The sequence below is a fragment of the Scomber japonicus genome, chromosome 9 (assembly GCF_027409825.1).
Source record: "Scomber japonicus isolate fScoJap1 chromosome 9, fScoJap1.pri, whole genome shotgun sequence".
In the NCBI taxonomy this organism is placed as follows: Eukaryota; Metazoa; Chordata; class Actinopteri; order Scombriformes; family Scombridae; genus Scomber; species Scomber japonicus.
This window is the reverse complement of record NC_070586.1, coordinates 27,055,080-27,074,320: the sequence shown is the minus strand read 5'-3', so window position 1 is coordinate 27,074,320 and position 19,241 is coordinate 27,055,080. Positions and strand designations below refer to the sequence as shown.

Sequence of the window (19,241 nt, the reverse complement as noted above, 5' to 3'; positions counted from 1 at the left end):
ACTGTCATATCATTGTCAAGCTGAGGCCTATACACAACAGAGCAAAGTTTTTGGCACATCGCAAACTATGATGGTCACATAGGTACACTTTGAGTGTCATGAGATTAAATTTGTCTCAACACACAGGTTAATTGCATCCTATCTATATATGTAACTGACTGTAATTTACAGTCCAAAGAAGTAAGGACTGTCTGGTCCTTCACAACACCACGCTTGCTGTGGCGCAGTTATTGGCCGAGATGCCAATGCGACGCCGGCAGGTGAACATTTTGCGAAGCTCAGCACGGAAGCGGTCATGCAACCAAGCGTAGAGGAAAGGGTTACAGCAGGAGGAACTCATGGCACACAGGTGACAGAATAGCTGAATGAGCAGGAAGTACTGCTTATCAATCAGGTCAATGTCGATATCACGCAGGATGTTGAACACACTGATGGGCATCCAGCAGACACCAAAGGCTGCTACCACCAGGCTCACCAGGCGGAAGGTCTTGCGTTTCCGCATGCGCTGAGCCTCTGCCTGGCTCTGGGTGTGATGGCCAGGTACGACACAGTTCCGCAGTTTAACAGAGATGCACAGGTATGAGATGCAGAGTGCAGAAAGAGGCAGGACATAGGTGATGAAGAGAGTGCTGTATGCATAGGCCAGCCGCTCCCTCTCTTGGCCCATCCAGAACTCCTCACAGATGGTGAAACCCTCGTTCTTAAACTCCACATGGTAGGTGTGAGCCACAGCTGGAGCCACGAGACCACAGGACAGCAGCCAGATGGCAGACAGGAGGTAGGTGCACGCCAAGACTGAGATACGCTTCTTCAGAGGATGCACAGTGGCATAGTATCTACACAGAAGAAGAGAAGAAGAGCCTCAATTCTTAAATCAGATTTAAATGGGTTCTGTTTATCTTGAGTAAAGAACATTTTTCCAGCTGGCAAATGACAGCACAAAAAATGTACTGAGCTTCACAATTCTCAAATCCAATTCAGCACTGCTGCTGTATCCAAAGTAAATAGACAAGTTGGCTGTTTGACACACAGGCTGGTGAAAGAATCGCAAAACCTTGAAACCCCAAGCAATGGTGAAATGTACCATGGCCAGTTAAATCATCCTCCATACTTTTTATCCTTGAGTCAGAGACAGGTTTCAATTTGGAGAAAACACAAAATGATCATCTATAGGATAGTATTGAGTGTAATAGCTTTATATCTGCTGTGTAGCACGAGCACCCACTAAAGAAATACTAAAGCTTTTATCTATTATCCTTGAAATATCTCAAGTGATACTTACATTTGTACTAGAGCTTTTAAGGAGGACTAAAGAAAAAAAATACTACACTGTGTGATGGTTATATTTTGTCACTGCAGTCCTAAAAACTCACATCTGCCACTGAGATTCATTTTGTGTCAAATTATTCACTGTATTTCTGCATTTGTGTTGAATATTCAACAAGGTTACTAAGTAGGTTGAATAAATGCCTCAGGCTGAAAACCTTTTACTTGTTTTGGCTTATCTGATGATGCATGACAGGATATGTCTGTGAAATGCATGTAAATAAGGAGTCTATCCACAGTCCCCAAGCTTATTGTGACTTACCTGTCCACGCCGATGGCAGTGAGAGTGAAGACTGACACGTACACTGTCACTGGCTGGATGAGATAAACCAGATAGCACATGAATCGGCCAAACACCCAGCCGTGTGGGTTGAATGCATAGGCCAGTGTGAAGGGAACACATGTAGCGCACATGAGCATGTCAGAGAAGGCCAGGTTTCCGATGAAAAAGTTGGTGACATTGTGCATCTTGCGGGTGCGGCAAATGACATACAGGAGCAGGTAGTTGCCAAAAACGCCCACAAGAGCCACCAGGGTGTAGCATGGAATGATGAGCAGCTTGAAGGACTGCAGCAGTTCCACACCCACAAACTGTGAGCTGCGCTTGGAGGAGCCGTTCTGCAGCGCCACCTCAAAGATCTGACTGGTGTTGTTCTTGCTCCCATCATGCATCATACATGGTGGGGTGAGCTCTGCGGCCCAGCCACTGCCTATACCCTCCATCCAAAAAGACTGATGTCAACCTGGAGGGGTGAAATCATGATTACTATAAACTACATGTATTCAACAAGATGAGTTAAAGGTGCAGTGTGTAGAATTTAGTGGCATCTATAGCTTGTCAGAAATGGACCATAACATTCATAAGTACATTTAGTTAGTTGTGTCACCTAAATATAAAAACCATTCTGTTTTGCTACCTTAGAATGAGCCCTTTACATTTACATAGGGTGTGGGCCCTCTTCCATCAAGCTCGCCATATTTCACTACCACATATTCAATTTGTTGCACTCTGGCACCTCACCGCTCGATACCACTAAATCCTGCAAACTGCACCTTTAAATGCTAGATATTGCATGTGTGTGTGGCATCTGCAAACAAGGATGTGCTTATCTCTGAGCATGACTGGGGAACAAAAGATCCCTACTACATTTGGTTTGTGTCAGTAATTTAACATCAATGGAACCACCCTCCTACACACACACACACACACACACACACACACACACACACACACACACACACACACACACACACACACACACACACACACACACACTTATTGTTATCCAGTGTAACAGCAGATAAGCTGTGCAGTTGAATGAGCAAATTCCTCTGTGAAATTCTAATCAGATAACACATTTACAGTCCTGAGGGTCCAAATGGAGGAGCCTGATTTTATTAGAAGACATTAAAGTTTGCTGTGTGGCTATATTTGAACGAGTATCATTGCAGCCTTGCCTTTCAATTATTTCATCAGATCTTCAGAACTACAAGAAAAAGATTGAATGTTAAAGCAAAGCCGCTGCACTATTTATACACTGTGGATATGCTGCCGTTCAGTTCACATCAATTCAATTATATTTAACACAACTGATGTAAACTTCAGGACCTGATGTAAGTGTATGACAACATGACACTACTGAGGCATAAAAACTTAGTCATGATGTAAAGACTTATTTGATTGAATGGTAGATGGGCTGCCTTTTTAGTGCTCTTTTTTCTAGTCTTCTGATTACTCACAGCGTTTTTACTGCATGTCAACATTCACTCATTCACACTCACACATTCATACACTGATGGCAAAGGCTGTCATGCAAGGTGCCAACGTGCCCATTATGATCTAATCTAATACTCAAATGCTGGATAAAATAATATTTATCTATTTGAATATGTGAATATGTGAATAAAAGGATATAGAGACAGAAAATCCCACGTGACTCTTATTTCTTGACTGACAAAATGTAAAGAAAATAATCTCTCTCCTAACTGACACAAGAAGTCCCAAACTTTCACAGTTCTACATATGACAGTTAACCAAAATCCCTCTTGAAGTTATCAGCTGACAAAAAGGAACACAGGAAATAATATCATGTCTCAATATCTGACAATATCAGATGCACCAGAGAGCTATAATTTACATAAATAGCCAAACAGAAGAAGCTGCAGCAATTTGATTCACATACAATTTGTGAGATCATCATCAATATGTGAATATAATGACAGAAAGAAGAAATATTCATGGCTGCAGCAATTCTGTGAAAAAAAGACTTCATACTTTTACAGTCCAGTAAAAGGGTTTAATTAAACCATTATTTCTCACGAAAAGAGATGCAGCCAAGTTATCTCCTGATGCAGTTTTAAAGAACTATGCAGATATTACAGAGATGTCTCGAGCACACCTTACCGTATCAGTGTTGGTGATAGACGGACAGGAGAAGCTGATGGAGATCCAGCGCAGAGCCTCTGTGCGCCTCTGGAGAGAGAGGCTCGTCTCTACCACAAATGAACGCATGCGGTGTTTCTCTGGACATTCACACCCTGAGCTTTTGGTGTTGCATGTGCCAGTATCGATTTGCGTTGTAATCACCTGTGTGGAAAATCGTTGTGAAGTGTGTGTGTGGGTGTGTGAAGGTGATCAACAAGTGCGGTTCGGCTGCCGGCGGATGGCTCGGCTTTATAGCTGCCTTTTTAACTTGACTGACAGCTCTGATGACTGGAGCTTCTGACGCACGTGTCTCCGTGGAAAATAGTTTACCCTAACAGAGTCTCAATGAAAAAACATACACAATATTCCAACAGTCACACCAACAAAAGATGTTCATTCATTTCATTCAATATTTGGTCTTATTGTAATATTCCTCTGCTGTATACTGGCTTCTGCAATATTAAAAAATAATGCCCTACTGGATCAATATCTGAGCAGCTGATAAATGTTACATTTTTACATTAAGATATATGGAGGAACTATTAAAAATCCATTAACATGAGAGACTTATATCCGTAATGAGTGAAGGGTTAAGCTGCCTTTTTATGTATGCACAAAAGGTCACACTGCTGTTTGGATGAAAGCAGCTGAGATTTCACCTTTATGGCTCTCATGTTTGAACTGTAATCCTTCACTGGTCTCACATGTTTGCTAAAGGGACTGGGGGGCAGACTGATAAGGAGGTGACGTGATGTGGTGTCTGAATGTTGGGTAGCCTTTGTGAGAGAGACAATCAGAGATGGAGCTCTGTTGGGATGGTGTTTCATTTGTGCAAACTTACTCTCAGTTTCTCCTAAACAAGACAGGCATGAGACAAAACAATCGTGGCCATATGCTGACATTAGTGGATTGATTCTGAATTGATAGCCTGCTGTGAAGTCTGGATGACCAGGCTTGGTAAGGAGATCTTGATGTGATGTTCACAGCGGAGGTTGTGTTCATGGTGTGTCTGAGGCTCAGGCTTGTTTATTTAAAGCTACAAAAGTTTGGATGTTATCAACTCTAATTACTTTCTCTGCTCTCCTTCCAGCATGCAGCCAATAGCATTCAGTCCCCTGTCAGCAGGGTGTGCTTAAAAAGAGGTAGGCCTGAATTGATCCCTTTTAGATTATTGAATACATTGAACTTCTGGTTTAAAAGTTGTCAAATGAGGTTCAGCTTACTCTATATTGTTGTTCAAGACATTCAACTTTGAAAAGAACCAGCACAGAAAAATATTATGAAAATCTCTTCTATGCCAACTAAAAGAACTTCTTGTCAAAACTTTGTGAGGATGATAAAATTGGATTTCTTCTCAAACAAAAAACAGGAAGACAAAGATTTTTTTTCTCACTCTGCTTGAATAATTAAGGCAAGTTTCATCTTGCTTTGTATTCCATGTTCTCAAATTCATACAACCGAAATACTAAACAGCAGCCATGTGTAGTTATTCTGTTCCAGGCTTAATATCTCTGTTAATAAACAAGCTGTCAACTGTATGCATTCATTTAAATAGGGTCAGCTTTATGTAGATTTGCATATTAACTCTGTGAATGTTGATGCATGAGGAAATATTGAATTACAGTTGGAAAAGCAGTCACACAGGTAAATTAAGGCTGGTGAGTTTCCAAGACGACTGTAGTCAAATTACACACCCAAACTGCATCCGTGGATTCGTGGTCACACTCTGAAATTTAAGGGCTCTTCTTTTAAGTGACAGACACTTGACTGAATAGCTGCTGGGAGCAATAGCACTGCAGCTTTGGGGTAAAGTCAAGTGCAGTATGACACCCTGACCCCCTCAAAAACTGTATGCACAGAGGTACAGTAAGTATTTCAACTGTCTCAAAGGTTAAACACAGAGTGAAGACAACACGACTCCAAACTTTGAGCAAGAAGAAAGATGATCTGGTGACTTACAGCTTTACACTGACATTATAAAGCCTTCAACATTGAAAGCCTGCAGAGGACTGGTGACTTTAGACGAGAGAAAAATGTGTGCCAATCTATTTTGTGGTATGTAATGTCTAAGTCTAATATGGCTCCCATGATCATTTCATTTTGACATGCATTTACTGTGCTCTATGGTGCATATGAACTGCTGGTGTCACTCATAAAAAAAAATCACTTTGTTATTATATTACATACATCTCGAATTTTTTTTTTAACAATCTGGATTTTGCTTTCATGTAGTTTTGTATATACATTCAGCTGACTGCAGTTGTATATTACTCTGTAAGAGTTTATACACACATGAGTTTTATGTTAAGTACAGTAGCCTATGATAGGTGACAGGATTAATTGAAAACTCCTGTGATCCCTTAACTCTTCACAGCACCATTATCTCAGTGCTCACAACTTAATATATAATGAAAGTAATACTGATGCTTTGAAACCTAGTTTCAAAAGTATTTCAGCAAACTTGCTCAAACCTTTACATTTACCAGGTTCACAGTCATTAATATCAACTAGTGCCTCTATTGACTCATGATTAAGCTACAGAGCAACTAGGCTTTGACAGGAACACTAGTTTACAGATACTCTAAATAATACCAGTACAGGTGTGGCAGCTCAAGCTTAACGTGGCATCACTAAAGAAACACAATTTCATGTATCAATGAATCAGAAAATGTTTTTTTATGAAAGCATGTCCTGCCAAGAGCATTAAGGCTTAAATATTGTACAATGACATGAGCAAGTGAGGCACTATTTTAAATATTATTATTGCAGAGAGGCACATTATTCTTGCGACAATTTGTTAATATGTTGTCAGTGAATAATTTTGACAGTAATTGTCATTTGGACAATATTATGAGCTCTCTTTGTTCAAAGTTAATAGGCTTTGTTCAGTCAATATGGCTACGTTCACACCGCAGTTAAAAGTGACCTGAATCCAATTTGTTTGCTCAATATGTGACCCATATCTGATTTGTTTCTGACAATGTGAACAGCACAAGTCGCATTGAATCTGACATTTTCAAATTGGATTCAGGCCTGAATCGGATACATATCAGATTTTCATATCTGAACAGTCAGGTCGCATTTAATGTGACTTTGACGTTATTCTAGAGCAACACACAGCTAATGCTCTGCATAAAGACATCATTAAAGTATTAATTTTCTTTCTCCTCTTCCTCCTTTTTAACATCACCCGCTCACAAATTTGCTGGCTCCCGCCACACACTGTTTTTTTAGCATTAGACCATAAATGAGACCATAGACATAATAAATTATGTCTATGAATGAGACTACCAGTAACTTCATTAGCTGTTGCTGTTGCCATGTTCGCTTCCGTAAACATTGTTCTGTGCGTGACGTCATTAATGATCAACTCAGCATGCGGGTCACTTCAGGAGGCCATATTTAATATGTGTAATATGAACAGCCAGGATTTGAGCAATAAATCGGAATTGAGCATTAAGGCCTGCGGTGTGAATGTAGCTTATCTGTACCAGCAGATGAACACCTGAAATCATTTACTCCTGTGGCAATCAAAGGCTGGCTCGAGTCCACTCAGTGGTATCCAATGTTCCCTAAATTGACATTGTCTTGATTGGCATCTTGATTTAAAAATCTGTTCTGACAAGACAAAAGTTCAATGAACAATTATTGAGACTATCTGGAGTACAATTGCTCCTTCAGAGTCCAGCCAAACATCAAAGTCACTGTTCAGAAGTGATTGGTATTGAATGGATAACATGACAGGGACAGAAAAAGCTGGCTTTTTTTTTTTACACTGTGCTTTTCACAAAAATATAGCACTTTTCAATAAGACTCTTTTTTCATAAGTTGTAACAATTAGCTTTATTAGTCCTCTTTATTAGACCTCTGGCAGAAGATACAGGTCAATAAACAAACAGGTTCAAGAACATCTTTTACCCAAGAGCAATTTTGTCACTGAATGCAATGGAGGCTTGAAATAAATGTGTCTGAGTGATCTGGTTGATTGTGCAATAACTTGAATGACATGTTGTATGTAAGGTGTGTGCTTGGTTTTTATTCATTTATTTATTTATTTATTTTTATCCTAGTATTAATGTTTTTATCTTTGCACTTTCATAATTTGCACTAATAAGGGGTTGCATCTCAATTTCACAATAAATATCTATTCTATTCTATTCTATTCATCGAAATCAGCCACCAATAATAACAACTTGGTTGCCAGGTTAAGAAGAATCCCTTTTTTCTGCTCTGACAACTGACCTGACTGAATAGCAGGTTATTGCAGAAATCTTTTAAAGGTCCCCTCTATCTTATATTATGTGTCTCCTGGCCACAAAAAAAATTAAATTACCTGATTCAAATTGTTCTTCTTCTTCCCCTCACTGAAAACAATCTGCAATCTATGAATATACAAGTACTGATATTTTCTGCTGGAAATAAGATTTCTCTTTTAGTTTGTGTGCATGGCAACCTTCAAGTTTCCACACCATACTTGTGTAAGTTTAATCTTGGACCACGATTAGACCTGATTGTGATGTCACAAGTCACGTTCACAGGTACATGCCTGAAACTCAGATTTAAGGCGGGCACAGAGAAACTTTCCTCTTCAGCAGTCTGGAGGCTCTTCTTGTGTCAAACTCTGCACATACTGTTCATCATTCTGCACAGTCAAGTTCAAACTAATGAGGTTTGGAGTACAGGGGGATTTTAATAATGACTTATCATCAGTTACTACTGCAAACATGATGGCCTCAGTGAAAAGCCAATGAGCATTTATTCATGGATAATCAACATTTAAACATTAGAATATAATTGATCAACATTAGTAAATTATTATTGCATTATTATGAATCATAAAGAGTGACTTATCATAAAGAGCGACTTATAGGAAAGTGGTTTCCCAAAATATCATGCCCACATCTTGGCTAATGGTGATCACTGTTTAAGAGGACAGTTTTACATTTTAAATCAGATGATACATACATTTAGCTTTTGAAAAATTTTGTTCACTCACTTTTATATTCCTATTTAATATCACTCAGTAGGAATCTAGTAAATTCAGGTTCCATATTAATATTCGTATTGAGAAAATGCTCTTAAACATGTGTGTGATATAACTGCATGTGGAATATGAGGATGCATGTAAACACTTATTCCAAACTTCAAACCTGTGTAACGAGTGAGTACCTGCAATACATGTAAGCATGCTCAGATGCAAATCAAAGGGCTCCAGACAGCATCTAATGGCTCGGACTATGTATGATGGCAGATGTTGATTACCCTCAGTGTACACCCGAGGTCACTAAAATGAAAAGAGCGAGCACACTGCCTCCATTAAATACCATGTTGCAACCTGTTTCTCAGAACTGAACAGCATACAGTACAATAGTGGCACATATCACAAATTAAAGGAGGGCTACCAAGGATATAAAGTTAGTCTTAGTTAAATAAAAGCCTTGTGTTTTCTAATACTATGTTATCTTTGTGCACAAACAATACAAAAAGAAAAACAACACAATAATACTATTTTTTTGTATTGCTCCATTACTGCTACACAGATGTTCATGAAGAGGGATTACTCACTGATGTTTCCAGATAAACAATAATTTCCTTTTAAAATATATTCAGAGCATTTGGAAATTAGTTGAGCGGAAAGGAAATGTTTCTAAAATAATATCTGGGGCATATGACAATACAGTCTCTGAGTAAGCCAATACAAGTAAATCTCTTTTTAGAAGCTGCCTTGCACAACATTTTAAAACAATGATCGCCTCCAGGAAATACATTTATAATTAATATAACTGATATTATCTTTTTTATAATTTCTCCTGTCTGCTACTTCCAATCAAATTTTAATTGTGGCTATTATTAAACCAGTCCTGCACTGACACATGACTGGTTGCTCAGAAGAAATGTAATAGGAGGCAAAAGAAACAAAGGATCAAAAACGGCCATAGAAATGCATCAAGCTTGTGTGTTCTGTATGTTTGTATATATCAGACTTGCTGGTGAAAGTTGTGGCTGTTTATTTAGTAAACCCAGTTGAATCATGAAAGCAGCTGTGATCTGCTATATCCACAGCATATGTTTTCAATGTATCCAATGTACATAGGATGTATTTTTCTGAATGATGTTCGCATCAGTTTAAGGGAGGTTATGAAACAGGGGAAACTCCTTTCTGCTTTTAATGCAGTAAGCAAAATGCAGCTACTTGTCTTTGAATTACCAGCACCACTAAAATAAGTTAAATGCTTTCTATTGAACAATTGCAGTATTATGAAGTATTGATATTTGACTCTGTGCATGAAAGAAAAGAATCACATTTTCCAAAAATGGTGAACTTCTAACAACTTAGGAGGCTGATAGTGAGACAACAGACAGATAAATAAATAAATAAATATAAATGGGCTATATAACCTACATTCCAAATGAAATTCTCTACAAATATTCACATATGTCTGTATACTGTGTATGTCTCTTTGTAATCACTTGAACTGAAATTACAGCAAACCTGAAATTGAGCATTTCAAATGAAACATATGAAAGGCTGAAATCTATGCGTTTCAGTCAGGCACAATGGCCTCTTTGATTTCACTGATTTAAGATCTAGATCAAAAGCCTCATGGTCAGAGTGAAGTGGTCAGAGCCAGATGGATGGACTCGGCTATATAGTCCAGGTTACGGCTGTTGATTGCGCTCATGTTTAGACAGCCCTTGGGAAGGAGGTACACATGTCTCTTCTTTGTCAGAAATTCCACCTGCTGACCTAAAAAGCAGAACAAATACTGTATGAGCACATTGGTATTCATGATGTTGGCTCTTCTGTTGTTTATACTTCAAAAAATTGTAGTATTTAAACAAAATATCCTTCAGGAACACATTTTGTCTATTTCTGTCTATGTAACGTAATCATATTATTAGCAATGATTTCTACTGTTCTTAGTATTTGTTCATAATCAATAAAAGGCTGTGAAAGCTCTGTAAAAACATATTTCCTGCAAATACCTTGAAAGTATTTTGATATTTCCTATTAAGGTTAAAGCCTGCAGTTGTCCAGACATGATTGGGTTCAATATTATTCCTAAATTTGTATGGCGTGCAATGATTGGAATATGTGATGAATATGTAAAAATGTACTGTGAATACCAATGATGTATATCGAAGAATTTCACAATGCAGAAAAGTAATTATCAGAACATTCAGACAGTGTCTTGTGTGCCCCACCATTCAAGCCTGTGCAACAGTAGAGTCCACTTTGTTGAGTCAGGTGGTCCCAGCAACCTGGAGATCCCAAAAGCCTCAGCCTTTCTCTTAAGACTTCTCTGATGAGCATACATCTTTGCACAATGCGCTTCACTTCTCCCTGCCTGGGAAAATACAGTGGACATCATGTGAGAAAAAATGTCAGAATTTTGTATCTTCCAAATGTCATCATCAACATCAAACATCCAGCGAGCAAAAGTGGCATTTTGTCAGTGAGGAAATTGTCCAATAAATACTTTTATTTTGTGCTCTTGACACATTGCCACTTCAACTTTTTCAGTTTTTGAAGCCTGGCATGCCTGAAGACATGGTAGACAGCCATCATTAAGGACATCTATTGAAGCAGTGGCAATGACGCAGTCCAAGTCAAATTCTTTAAATACCAGAGTGTTGTTCAAAATAGCGTGACTCACCATTCAACAAGATGGGCTGGGTTACTGAGTACAGTGGCAACAACATGCGCTCCTCCAGCAGACGGCTCGGCCCACAGTGATCTGACTATTTTGTCAGCTTGAGACTGGACTGCTAACAGGAGGGAGTTGTGCTTTAAGACACACAGGAGGTGTGCAACAGCTTCACCTGAAGAAGCATGACATAATGTTACGCTTTCTACCTCTGACTGCACTGATATATTTGACAGAGGACACTTTTAAATGTCCAGTGTGTACAATTTGGTGGCATCTAGCAGAACGGAAAGTTGGCAGAAATTGAATATAACATTCATAAGTATGTTTTAATTGATGTATAATCAACTGAAAATAAGAATTATTGGGTTTTCGTTACCTTAGAATGAGCCATCTACATGGGGAGTGGGTCTGCTTCCTACCATGTTGCACCACTGTGTTTCTACAGTAGCCCAGAATGACTAAAGCAAACATTGGCTCTATAGGGAGGGCCCTGGGGAGTTTAGGGAGTTGAAAACCACCATAGGTTCCTCTACATGCTTGGAAGGGGAGATGGAGGGGAAGGGATGGGTATACAGTCGGTTGCAATCTACAAACTCACTGCTAGATGTCACTAAATCCTACACACTGGTCCTTTAAATCAGAGAATAAAAAAGCCACTCAGCCATAGATGAGTGAATATTCAAGGTCATACACACACAAAAAGCTGATCTACCACAAAATGAGTTTCCTGAGGTTATTAAAAAGCTATTGAGAGAGTAAAATGTAAAATTGGATAATAGAAAACACTTAATTTTCTTTTACTTGGACAAAAGAACATTGTGTTTAAATTGGTTGGCTGTATTTTTTTTTAAATGCAGGACCACTCCAAACTGTACAGTGTTGCTCTCACCATATAGTCCAAAACAGTGGGAGAATGACTGAGCACAAAGGAGCTCCATCCCCAGTGACACACAGTACTGGACAGGCCAGGCATCCCGCACTAAATCTCCATAGCAAAGCCCCTGTGCAGGCAGCAAGAGGAAAGGGAAAAGCCTACGCCTCTGTTGAAAAGGAAATGATGATGTAAGTAAGAGTGAAGAGCTACTCGTCTGATAAATATATAATTCTAGCCTTGATTTAAGAGCATAAATGTGCACATCAGTTACCATGATGAGTTGTGTAATCACGGCCCATTGATTTGGAGAGAGGTCTGCTCCCGTTGGGTAGTGAGCAGAGGCTGACAGAACAACAACACTTCGCTCGGGAGCCCTCTCCAGATCTCCCAGAAGCTTCTCCAAACAAACACCCCGCTGCTCGTCATCCCAGTAATAATATTCACGGATGTCTTGAATCCCCGCTGCCTGGAAGATGGCAGCCAATGAGTCTGCAGGAATAATCAAGAAAAAACATTATATTAGATAACTAAAGTGTTACAAACATTGCTGCTGCTTTAAACCCTAGCATGTAATTACAGCCTACACTGCATGATCACCCCACTTTGCACCTTGCTTTGTGAATTCTATGTTGATACATTTCTTACAGCATATGACTGAGTTGTATGGTTTAATGTACATAACCCACTAAAGTTCCCATAAGATTGACAGAATCTCTGCTGTAAATACTGACATCTGATCTGTCATGTGTCTGTTTTTAAATGCCATTTTCCCACTCTCTGGATCCTTTGATCCATCTATATAAATGTGTAAATTTGAACTCAATTCTTGTTGCAGAAGAGACCTAAGTTCCTTGACAATATCCCCTGGTTTTATTTAAGTTCCTTGACAATATCCCCTGGTTTTATTCAGTTTGCATAGATCAACTTCAGCCATGATACTACAGCTGACCAACCGACTGGTATAATATTAATAACACTAATGTCCTCCATCATATATTTTAGCTCAAGTCCAAAGTTTCTTTTGGCCTTTCTTGCTCCATCTGAAGAAAGGCGATTGTCCAGCTTGGTGGCACGAGCTGTCAACTGGGTGGCATGTGATGTCCAGGGGGTGGCAGCGCAGCAAGACTGTGGTGTGCAGTTTGGATGGAGCTTTGAATGGAAGGGCTCTCCAAATTTATAAACATCTCACACATTCAGATTCAGCGTTGCAGCATCATTTGTATTATAGCTGCACAATTTTGTGGTGGGAAACTGAAGTAAAATATGACGTTAAAAAATGCCTAAATCTTAACTCAACCCTTCTTTAAACATCACTGTAAAGTCTACATCCAATATGTATGTATTTCAGTTAAATGTACTGTACTGTAACTTAAACTTACATTTAAAAAAAATCCTGCTAATGCTGGCATCATCCATGTCTGATGGTAACCAGGTGATGTACAAATGAAAAGCCTTCTGCATTTCATACACAGACCAGCCATTTAAGAGGTTTTGACCTAGTTGTGTCAATCTAGCAGTGCATACACGCTTTATATGGGTGGAGTTTTTTCTGAATACAGGTTTCCTCTATAAAAAAATTATATTACTCTCGCAGCTGCACACATTTGGAGATGTTTCTGTATCTGCAAAATGTGAGATTCTCTCAGTGAATATATGTATTTATGACCTGTTATCATCTATCTACTCCTTATCTGAAGTACAACTCTTCACATTTTGTCTTTTTAAACACTTGTTTTCTTCTAGATATCAAGTTTTTCCCTCTGAAATCTCATTGTGTGTTGCTATGGATACAGTACCCATTACTTAATCATATGTATATGTGGTATGAGTCACCCTGTATTTTTGAACAGTGGATAATAATATGTAAAGGTGAATGAGTAGCACGTGCTGCTGCAGTCACCACGCTGGGATTGTGTGTGTGCTACAGTGTGTTGTTTGTATTTCAAGAGTTTCAACTGCAACATTTTAAGCCAACATACTACTGGTTGTTTCTTTAAATGCTGTTAAAAGGTAGTAAAATTGTACTCACTGTCACAAGGGGAAGAGAGGTAGACCGGCCCGTCCCAACAAGCAGTACTGACATCATACCACTGTCTCAAGAGTTCAGCTCCAAGACGCACAGCACTGGTGAAACCAGGAGTTTGGACACCTAATATCTGCAATAAAAACCAGGAAAGAGCTATTCGTATGAGTGCTGATCTTCTATTGATTTGTTGTGAGTTTGAAGCTGGATATAAATCCCTCACTATAACAGACAATCTCCAGGTAATGAAGGCACTGATTGAGTGCATGGACCGCTGCAGGCTGCTGTTTCATCTCTATGTGTTGTTGCTGAGCAAACTGAGGTATAAAAATACAGTACACAGAAGCTACAATCAGATATATGTACCCGGTTTTCCACTACAGCCTTAGATCCCCTCCCCAAAGCAGCCTCTGTGGCTCGCCTGGTGAATTCTGTCAGACCAAGGGAAGATGGATACTCTGGACGCAAAGTGGGATCGGTGCTCAGCTGTTGCTTAATTTTTCCAATGAGACGAGGCTCGAACGGCTGCCCCTCTTCACTGAAATACTCTGTGGAAAAATCATTGTTAAAACATTAAATACAAATTTAAAAGAAAGGAAACAACCACAGAAAACTAATTGAAATTAAATCATATAAAAGGTTGAAGCTGAAGCTGAAATAGTTTAAATATTTTGCTAGGATGTTATGTTATTTAATTCTAGGCTACCGTAGGCCTATATCAAGACTCATTTGTTTTCAATTATTGTACTATGAAGAAAATAAAGCATGAAGAGGGGTGGCTTTATGTTTGTATTTGCTATATTGTGTTGTGTTTCATCAGATACACCACATATCATCATTGTTATTATTATTATTAGGTTATCAGGCTTTAAGCCAAATTGCTGATGATACTGAGGGGAAATCCAACCTACTCCAGCGTTATAAGTGCCCCCTCATACACTTCCACTGTGGATGAAATCACATGGATATACTTCTTCATATTTACTTACAAACCATGCACACAAATCCACCTACTATACTCTTCACTGGCTATTGATTTTACTGAAAGGAGTTTTTCAATAGAGATTGATTTTTACCAGACTGAGTAAGTAATTTAATATGTCACCTGTATATTTTCAGAGCAATCGAAGAAGCCACATATAGTTGAACCTAAATCTTCTGCTGATCTGTTCATTCAAAGTTATAAAACGCAAGCAAACATTTTTACATGCTACTATGCTGATTCTCGATAGCAATTGCATTTTTGTGAGTCAAAATCATTTGACTGCACAACATCTCTGACATTGATTAATGAAGTCTATTTTAGCTACGAAACTTGATAACATAATGTCTTCCCATAATTACTTGAAACCCATATGTAAAGTGGCAATCCTGGCAGAAGACCCTGCCTTCCCCCTTGTTTCTAGGTCGGGGACTCTAAAGGGAGACAAAAAATAAATACATAAACAAATAAATAAATAAAACTGATTTTGCATTAATTCAGATGAGCGTACTCACCTCTCCCTGCCAGGTAAACTTTGCTGGCGTGAGTGTCTGTCTTGAAGGCGGACAATAGTCTTGTGTCAGGATTCATCTCAGCGGCGTGAGTTTTGGTGAACACAGAGAGGTCACCCTGTGGTTCTTCATTTTGGTTGACCCTTCTTTCATTAAGACTGCTGGCAGGTCGGCTCATCTTGAACCCAGGGACAAAATCAGCCCACTGGTAGCAAGCCTTTTGTTTAGGCACGGTTGCCAGGCTACGGCACGTATTTGGATACTGTCGCCGAGGCAACGGTGATGGATGAGTTTGTTACTCCGTAATTTGTGGGTCCGGTGAGTTTACTTTTGCCATTGCAGTGAGCTATGATCAAATAGACTGGTCTGTGTGTACAAATGAAAGAATCACGTTTCGGTTTTTTGGTGAAGAAAAGACACCAGACGTTGCACACTTACTGATAACAAAAAAGAAGCCCCTCTGCTCCCCATTAAGGTTTGTTGAGGTAGCTTACACACAGTGACTTGCCCATGTTTGGGAAGTATTTAACTGCCCCAAGCTTCATTTTAATAAGTATTTGTGGGATCAACATGAGCTGGACATAATTTTGCATAAGGATTTTCTGCATTCATAGGTTTTGCTGATGCAGGCTTCATTCCCACAGAGTTTATGATGTTTCTGAGAATTTAATTAGCATGCATCAAGCTTGCATCTTAATGTGAGGTTTGAGTTTCATATAGATTCAAATGTGGAGTCATTTTCTATATGTACCTTCACACCTGACATATTCTCAGTCGGATATGAAGACTATGCATTGACTTCCCTACAGTGTAATGCTCTTAACACTACAAATTATATATATCTATATATAACTATAGTGCAAATGACGCTGGCTTTTCTTCTGGAAGAGAAGTAGCAGTGATCCTCACAGTGGCTGAAAACCTGTTGGAAAACCAGAACATCTTGTAGCAATTATATGGAAGAAAAAAGCAGTGATCCAACCATTAGAGTACATTTTCATGAAACTAGTAATCATAAACCACTGCACTAGATGGCAGTAGATGGCCAAACCAGGCAGTTAGTCTTGTCAATTAGCTGACCAGGAGTAATTTAAGAAAAAAAGTACTTTAAGAGATACACTTTCCCCAAACCTGCCTCATCCACTGTACTTTATACCACAGTGCTATTTGTCAAACTACTGTTTTTGCCAACAGCCTTCAGAGAATCAGCCATTACAATAGCAGTAGTATTATTATGTGTAATGGCGGATTCAAAGTTTTCCAGGCAAAGAATATATAGAAAAAATAATTATATGCCTTATGGGTGCACTGTATTCATGTCTATAGAGACAGATGTCAACAGAGAAATTCCTATTTTTACCTTTTATGTCACAGAATATTCCTGTGTGTCATTATACAGACTGGTAGGCGTAATCATGAGTGCCTTTCATTTTTCTCTGAGTGACAACCCAATATAAAGCTTTGACGTCGTAGATTGCCAAACATGTTTTCCCCCATCGAACCTTATTATGGCTGCAGCTGAAATGTGTGTCAGGTTATCTGTATTTGCCCAGATGTCCATGGCACAAACAAGCGAACCAGAAATCCAAACACAAAGGCTATATATAGGCTATATATAAAATTTGCTATAATGAAGCCAGTGTTGATTTTTTTTGACTCAAGGCTTGTGGACGTCTGAGTGAATACTGTCATATGATGAGGCTCTTATTAATTTGAGTAGTAAGAAAGAGGATGCTATGGCAGAGGCTTAAAGCTGGACCCAGTGGCATGCGCCTGTGTCATGCTACTGCGGTACAAGATAAGTCTTTGATACTGAATCGAATTAGGCTGCAATTGATTTGATTAGAATTAAGGACCCATAACTGGAGAGCACTGAAGTCCAAGTTTGGTGTCAAAGGACTTGAAATGCCCCAATCTGTCCTTAAGAAAACTGTGCTGTAAGCAAGCTATTGGCACAGGAAGAAGTTTAATAAAAAAAAAACAACAACAAAAAACTCAAGTAAAACATAATACTGCATATTTACAATCTAGGAATTTGCATGTGCAATCAAGAGAAGAAAGATAAAATCCTGCACTGTTCAAAGCAGCTCCAAGATAAAAACTTTTAATCAAACAGCAGTGATGATTAAGGAATGCTTTTGTCATGATTAATAGAATAGACTAAAATGTGGTTCCTGTAAAGCAACATATATTACTACATCATATAGGAATTTTTCTAGAGTTTTCCCATCTAGGAGAGCTGATCATTTATCTCATGGTTTGAAGCCTCATATGTCCCCTTTATATTTTTACAATTGCCCTCTGTTAGAGAATGTAACTTACTTCTCGTGTCTTCATTTTAGACTAGACCAAAACAAAATTCAGTGAGATACCTACTGAAAAAGTAAGCAGTTTTGCACTAGTTTCCCTTCCTGTCACCTGACCCTCATTTTCACACTGTTGGATTGTTTGATTACATATAGAGTCATGAGTCATGTTTTGGTAAAGATGTATTTTAGTGGCAGTTTTCCATTTTTTCATATCTTGTCAACCCTGCCTTGGTTGTACCATAAGTGGTGGCTTTCTCTTCTCTTTTCCTTAAAAAATATAGTTTTGATTTGATTTCAATCTAATCCTGCTCACGGAAAACATTGTAACAGGAATCAGCTGATAAGAATGTGGCTTAACTTCAGACAGGATAATTGTTTCCAACCCAAGTTGTTGTGGCTTTTTGCTGGATGATATTTCAGTAGTCACACAGCCATTCTGGTAGAGCTGCTGGTCACTGTTTGTTTTCAAATGTCTCGCATTTTGCTATTGGTTTATTTTTTAAAGTCCTTAATCTTCTTAATTTCTCTCATAACAAAACATGATGTTTCCTCAAACAGTAGCTGAGCCAGTGAGGGTAGTGGTTTTGGTGGGCCGGCTAACACTTAAAATAGCAACAGAAATTAATATGAAATGTAGGATTGTCTCCTGCTTAGCCTCTGCTGTTGAATTTAACAGTAGTTTAATAAATCGGAAGGGTCACAAGATCATTACAGGGATAAGAAGGAAACAAATATATATTTCTGTTAGGTCAAATTATGTTTATTTTGTTCTGACTTGTCTTTTGTCTTGTGAAATATTGGATTCTCTTACCTTTTTAGGATTCAATTGAAGTTGGAATTTTCCTCACTTTGTGTAAAACTTGGAAAGTGGAAGCTAGTCAGTCTAGCTTGCTAATGTTAACTGTGATTCCCAGTTGACAACTGGATGTTACTTTTCTTTCATGTAATTTCAAGCATTAGCACTTCTGTTTGCTCACATTTGTCCAGATGTGGCGATGGTGAATGGCCATACAGACAACAATCCTGGAAACAAGTAGTCCTGTTATCTCAGCACTACTGTCTCCCCATAATTTGACACAGTGTAACTAATTTAATGAGTTTCTGAGTAACATTGGCAGTACTCAAATCACAGACGGGC

The 19,241-nt window shown here is 38.8% G+C and overlaps 2 protein-coding genes across 2 annotated transcripts; both read right to left on the bottom strand.

The window, feature by feature from the left end:
- Positions 1-199: 199 nt before the first annotated feature.
- Positions 200-2,049, bottom strand: prlhr2a (prolactin releasing hormone receptor 2a). The gene is made up of 2 exons (XM_053324766.1): positions 1,589-2,049; positions 200-836 (listed from the first exon to the last, which is right to left on the bottom strand). Exons 1-2 carry the CDS (start codon positions 2,047-2,049, stop codon positions 200-202), a joined length of 1,098 nt encoding a protein of 365 aa, XP_053180741.1.
- Positions 2,050-10,359: 8,310 nt separating this feature from the next.
- On the bottom strand, positions 10,360-15,972 carry got1l1 (glutamic-oxaloacetic transaminase 1 like 1). The gene is made up of 8 exons (XM_053325565.1): positions 15,798-15,972; positions 14,667-14,848; positions 14,307-14,433; positions 12,549-12,766; positions 12,293-12,443; positions 11,410-11,575; positions 10,958-11,100; positions 10,360-10,499 (listed from the first exon to the last, which is right to left on the bottom strand). Exons 1-8 carry the CDS (start codon positions 15,970-15,972, stop codon positions 10,360-10,362), a joined length of 1,302 nt encoding a protein of 433 aa, XP_053181540.1.
- Positions 15,973-19,241: the final 3,269 nt, after the last annotated feature.

Coding starts and splice junctions, on each gene's coding strand:
- got1l1 (XM_053325565.1), bottom strand. CDS start 15,972: ATGAGCCGACCTGCCAGCAGTCTTAATGAAAGAAGGGTCAACCAAAAT. Junction 14,849..15,797: donor AGTTTACCTGGCAGGGAGAG/GTGAGTACGCTC, acceptor ATTTTTCCACAG/AGTATTTCAGTGAAGAGGGG. Junction 12,767..14,306: donor CCTCTCTTCCCCTTGTGACA/GTGAGTACAATT, acceptor TTATTCCTGCAG/ACTCATTGGCTGCCATCTTC.
- prlhr2a (XM_053324766.1), bottom strand. CDS start 2,049: ATGGAGGGTATAGGCAGTGGCTGGGCCGCAGAGCTCACCCCACCATGT. Junction 837..1,588: donor ACTGCCATCGGCGTGGACAG/GTAAGTCACAAT, acceptor TCTTCTGTGTAG/ATACTATGCCACTGTGCATC.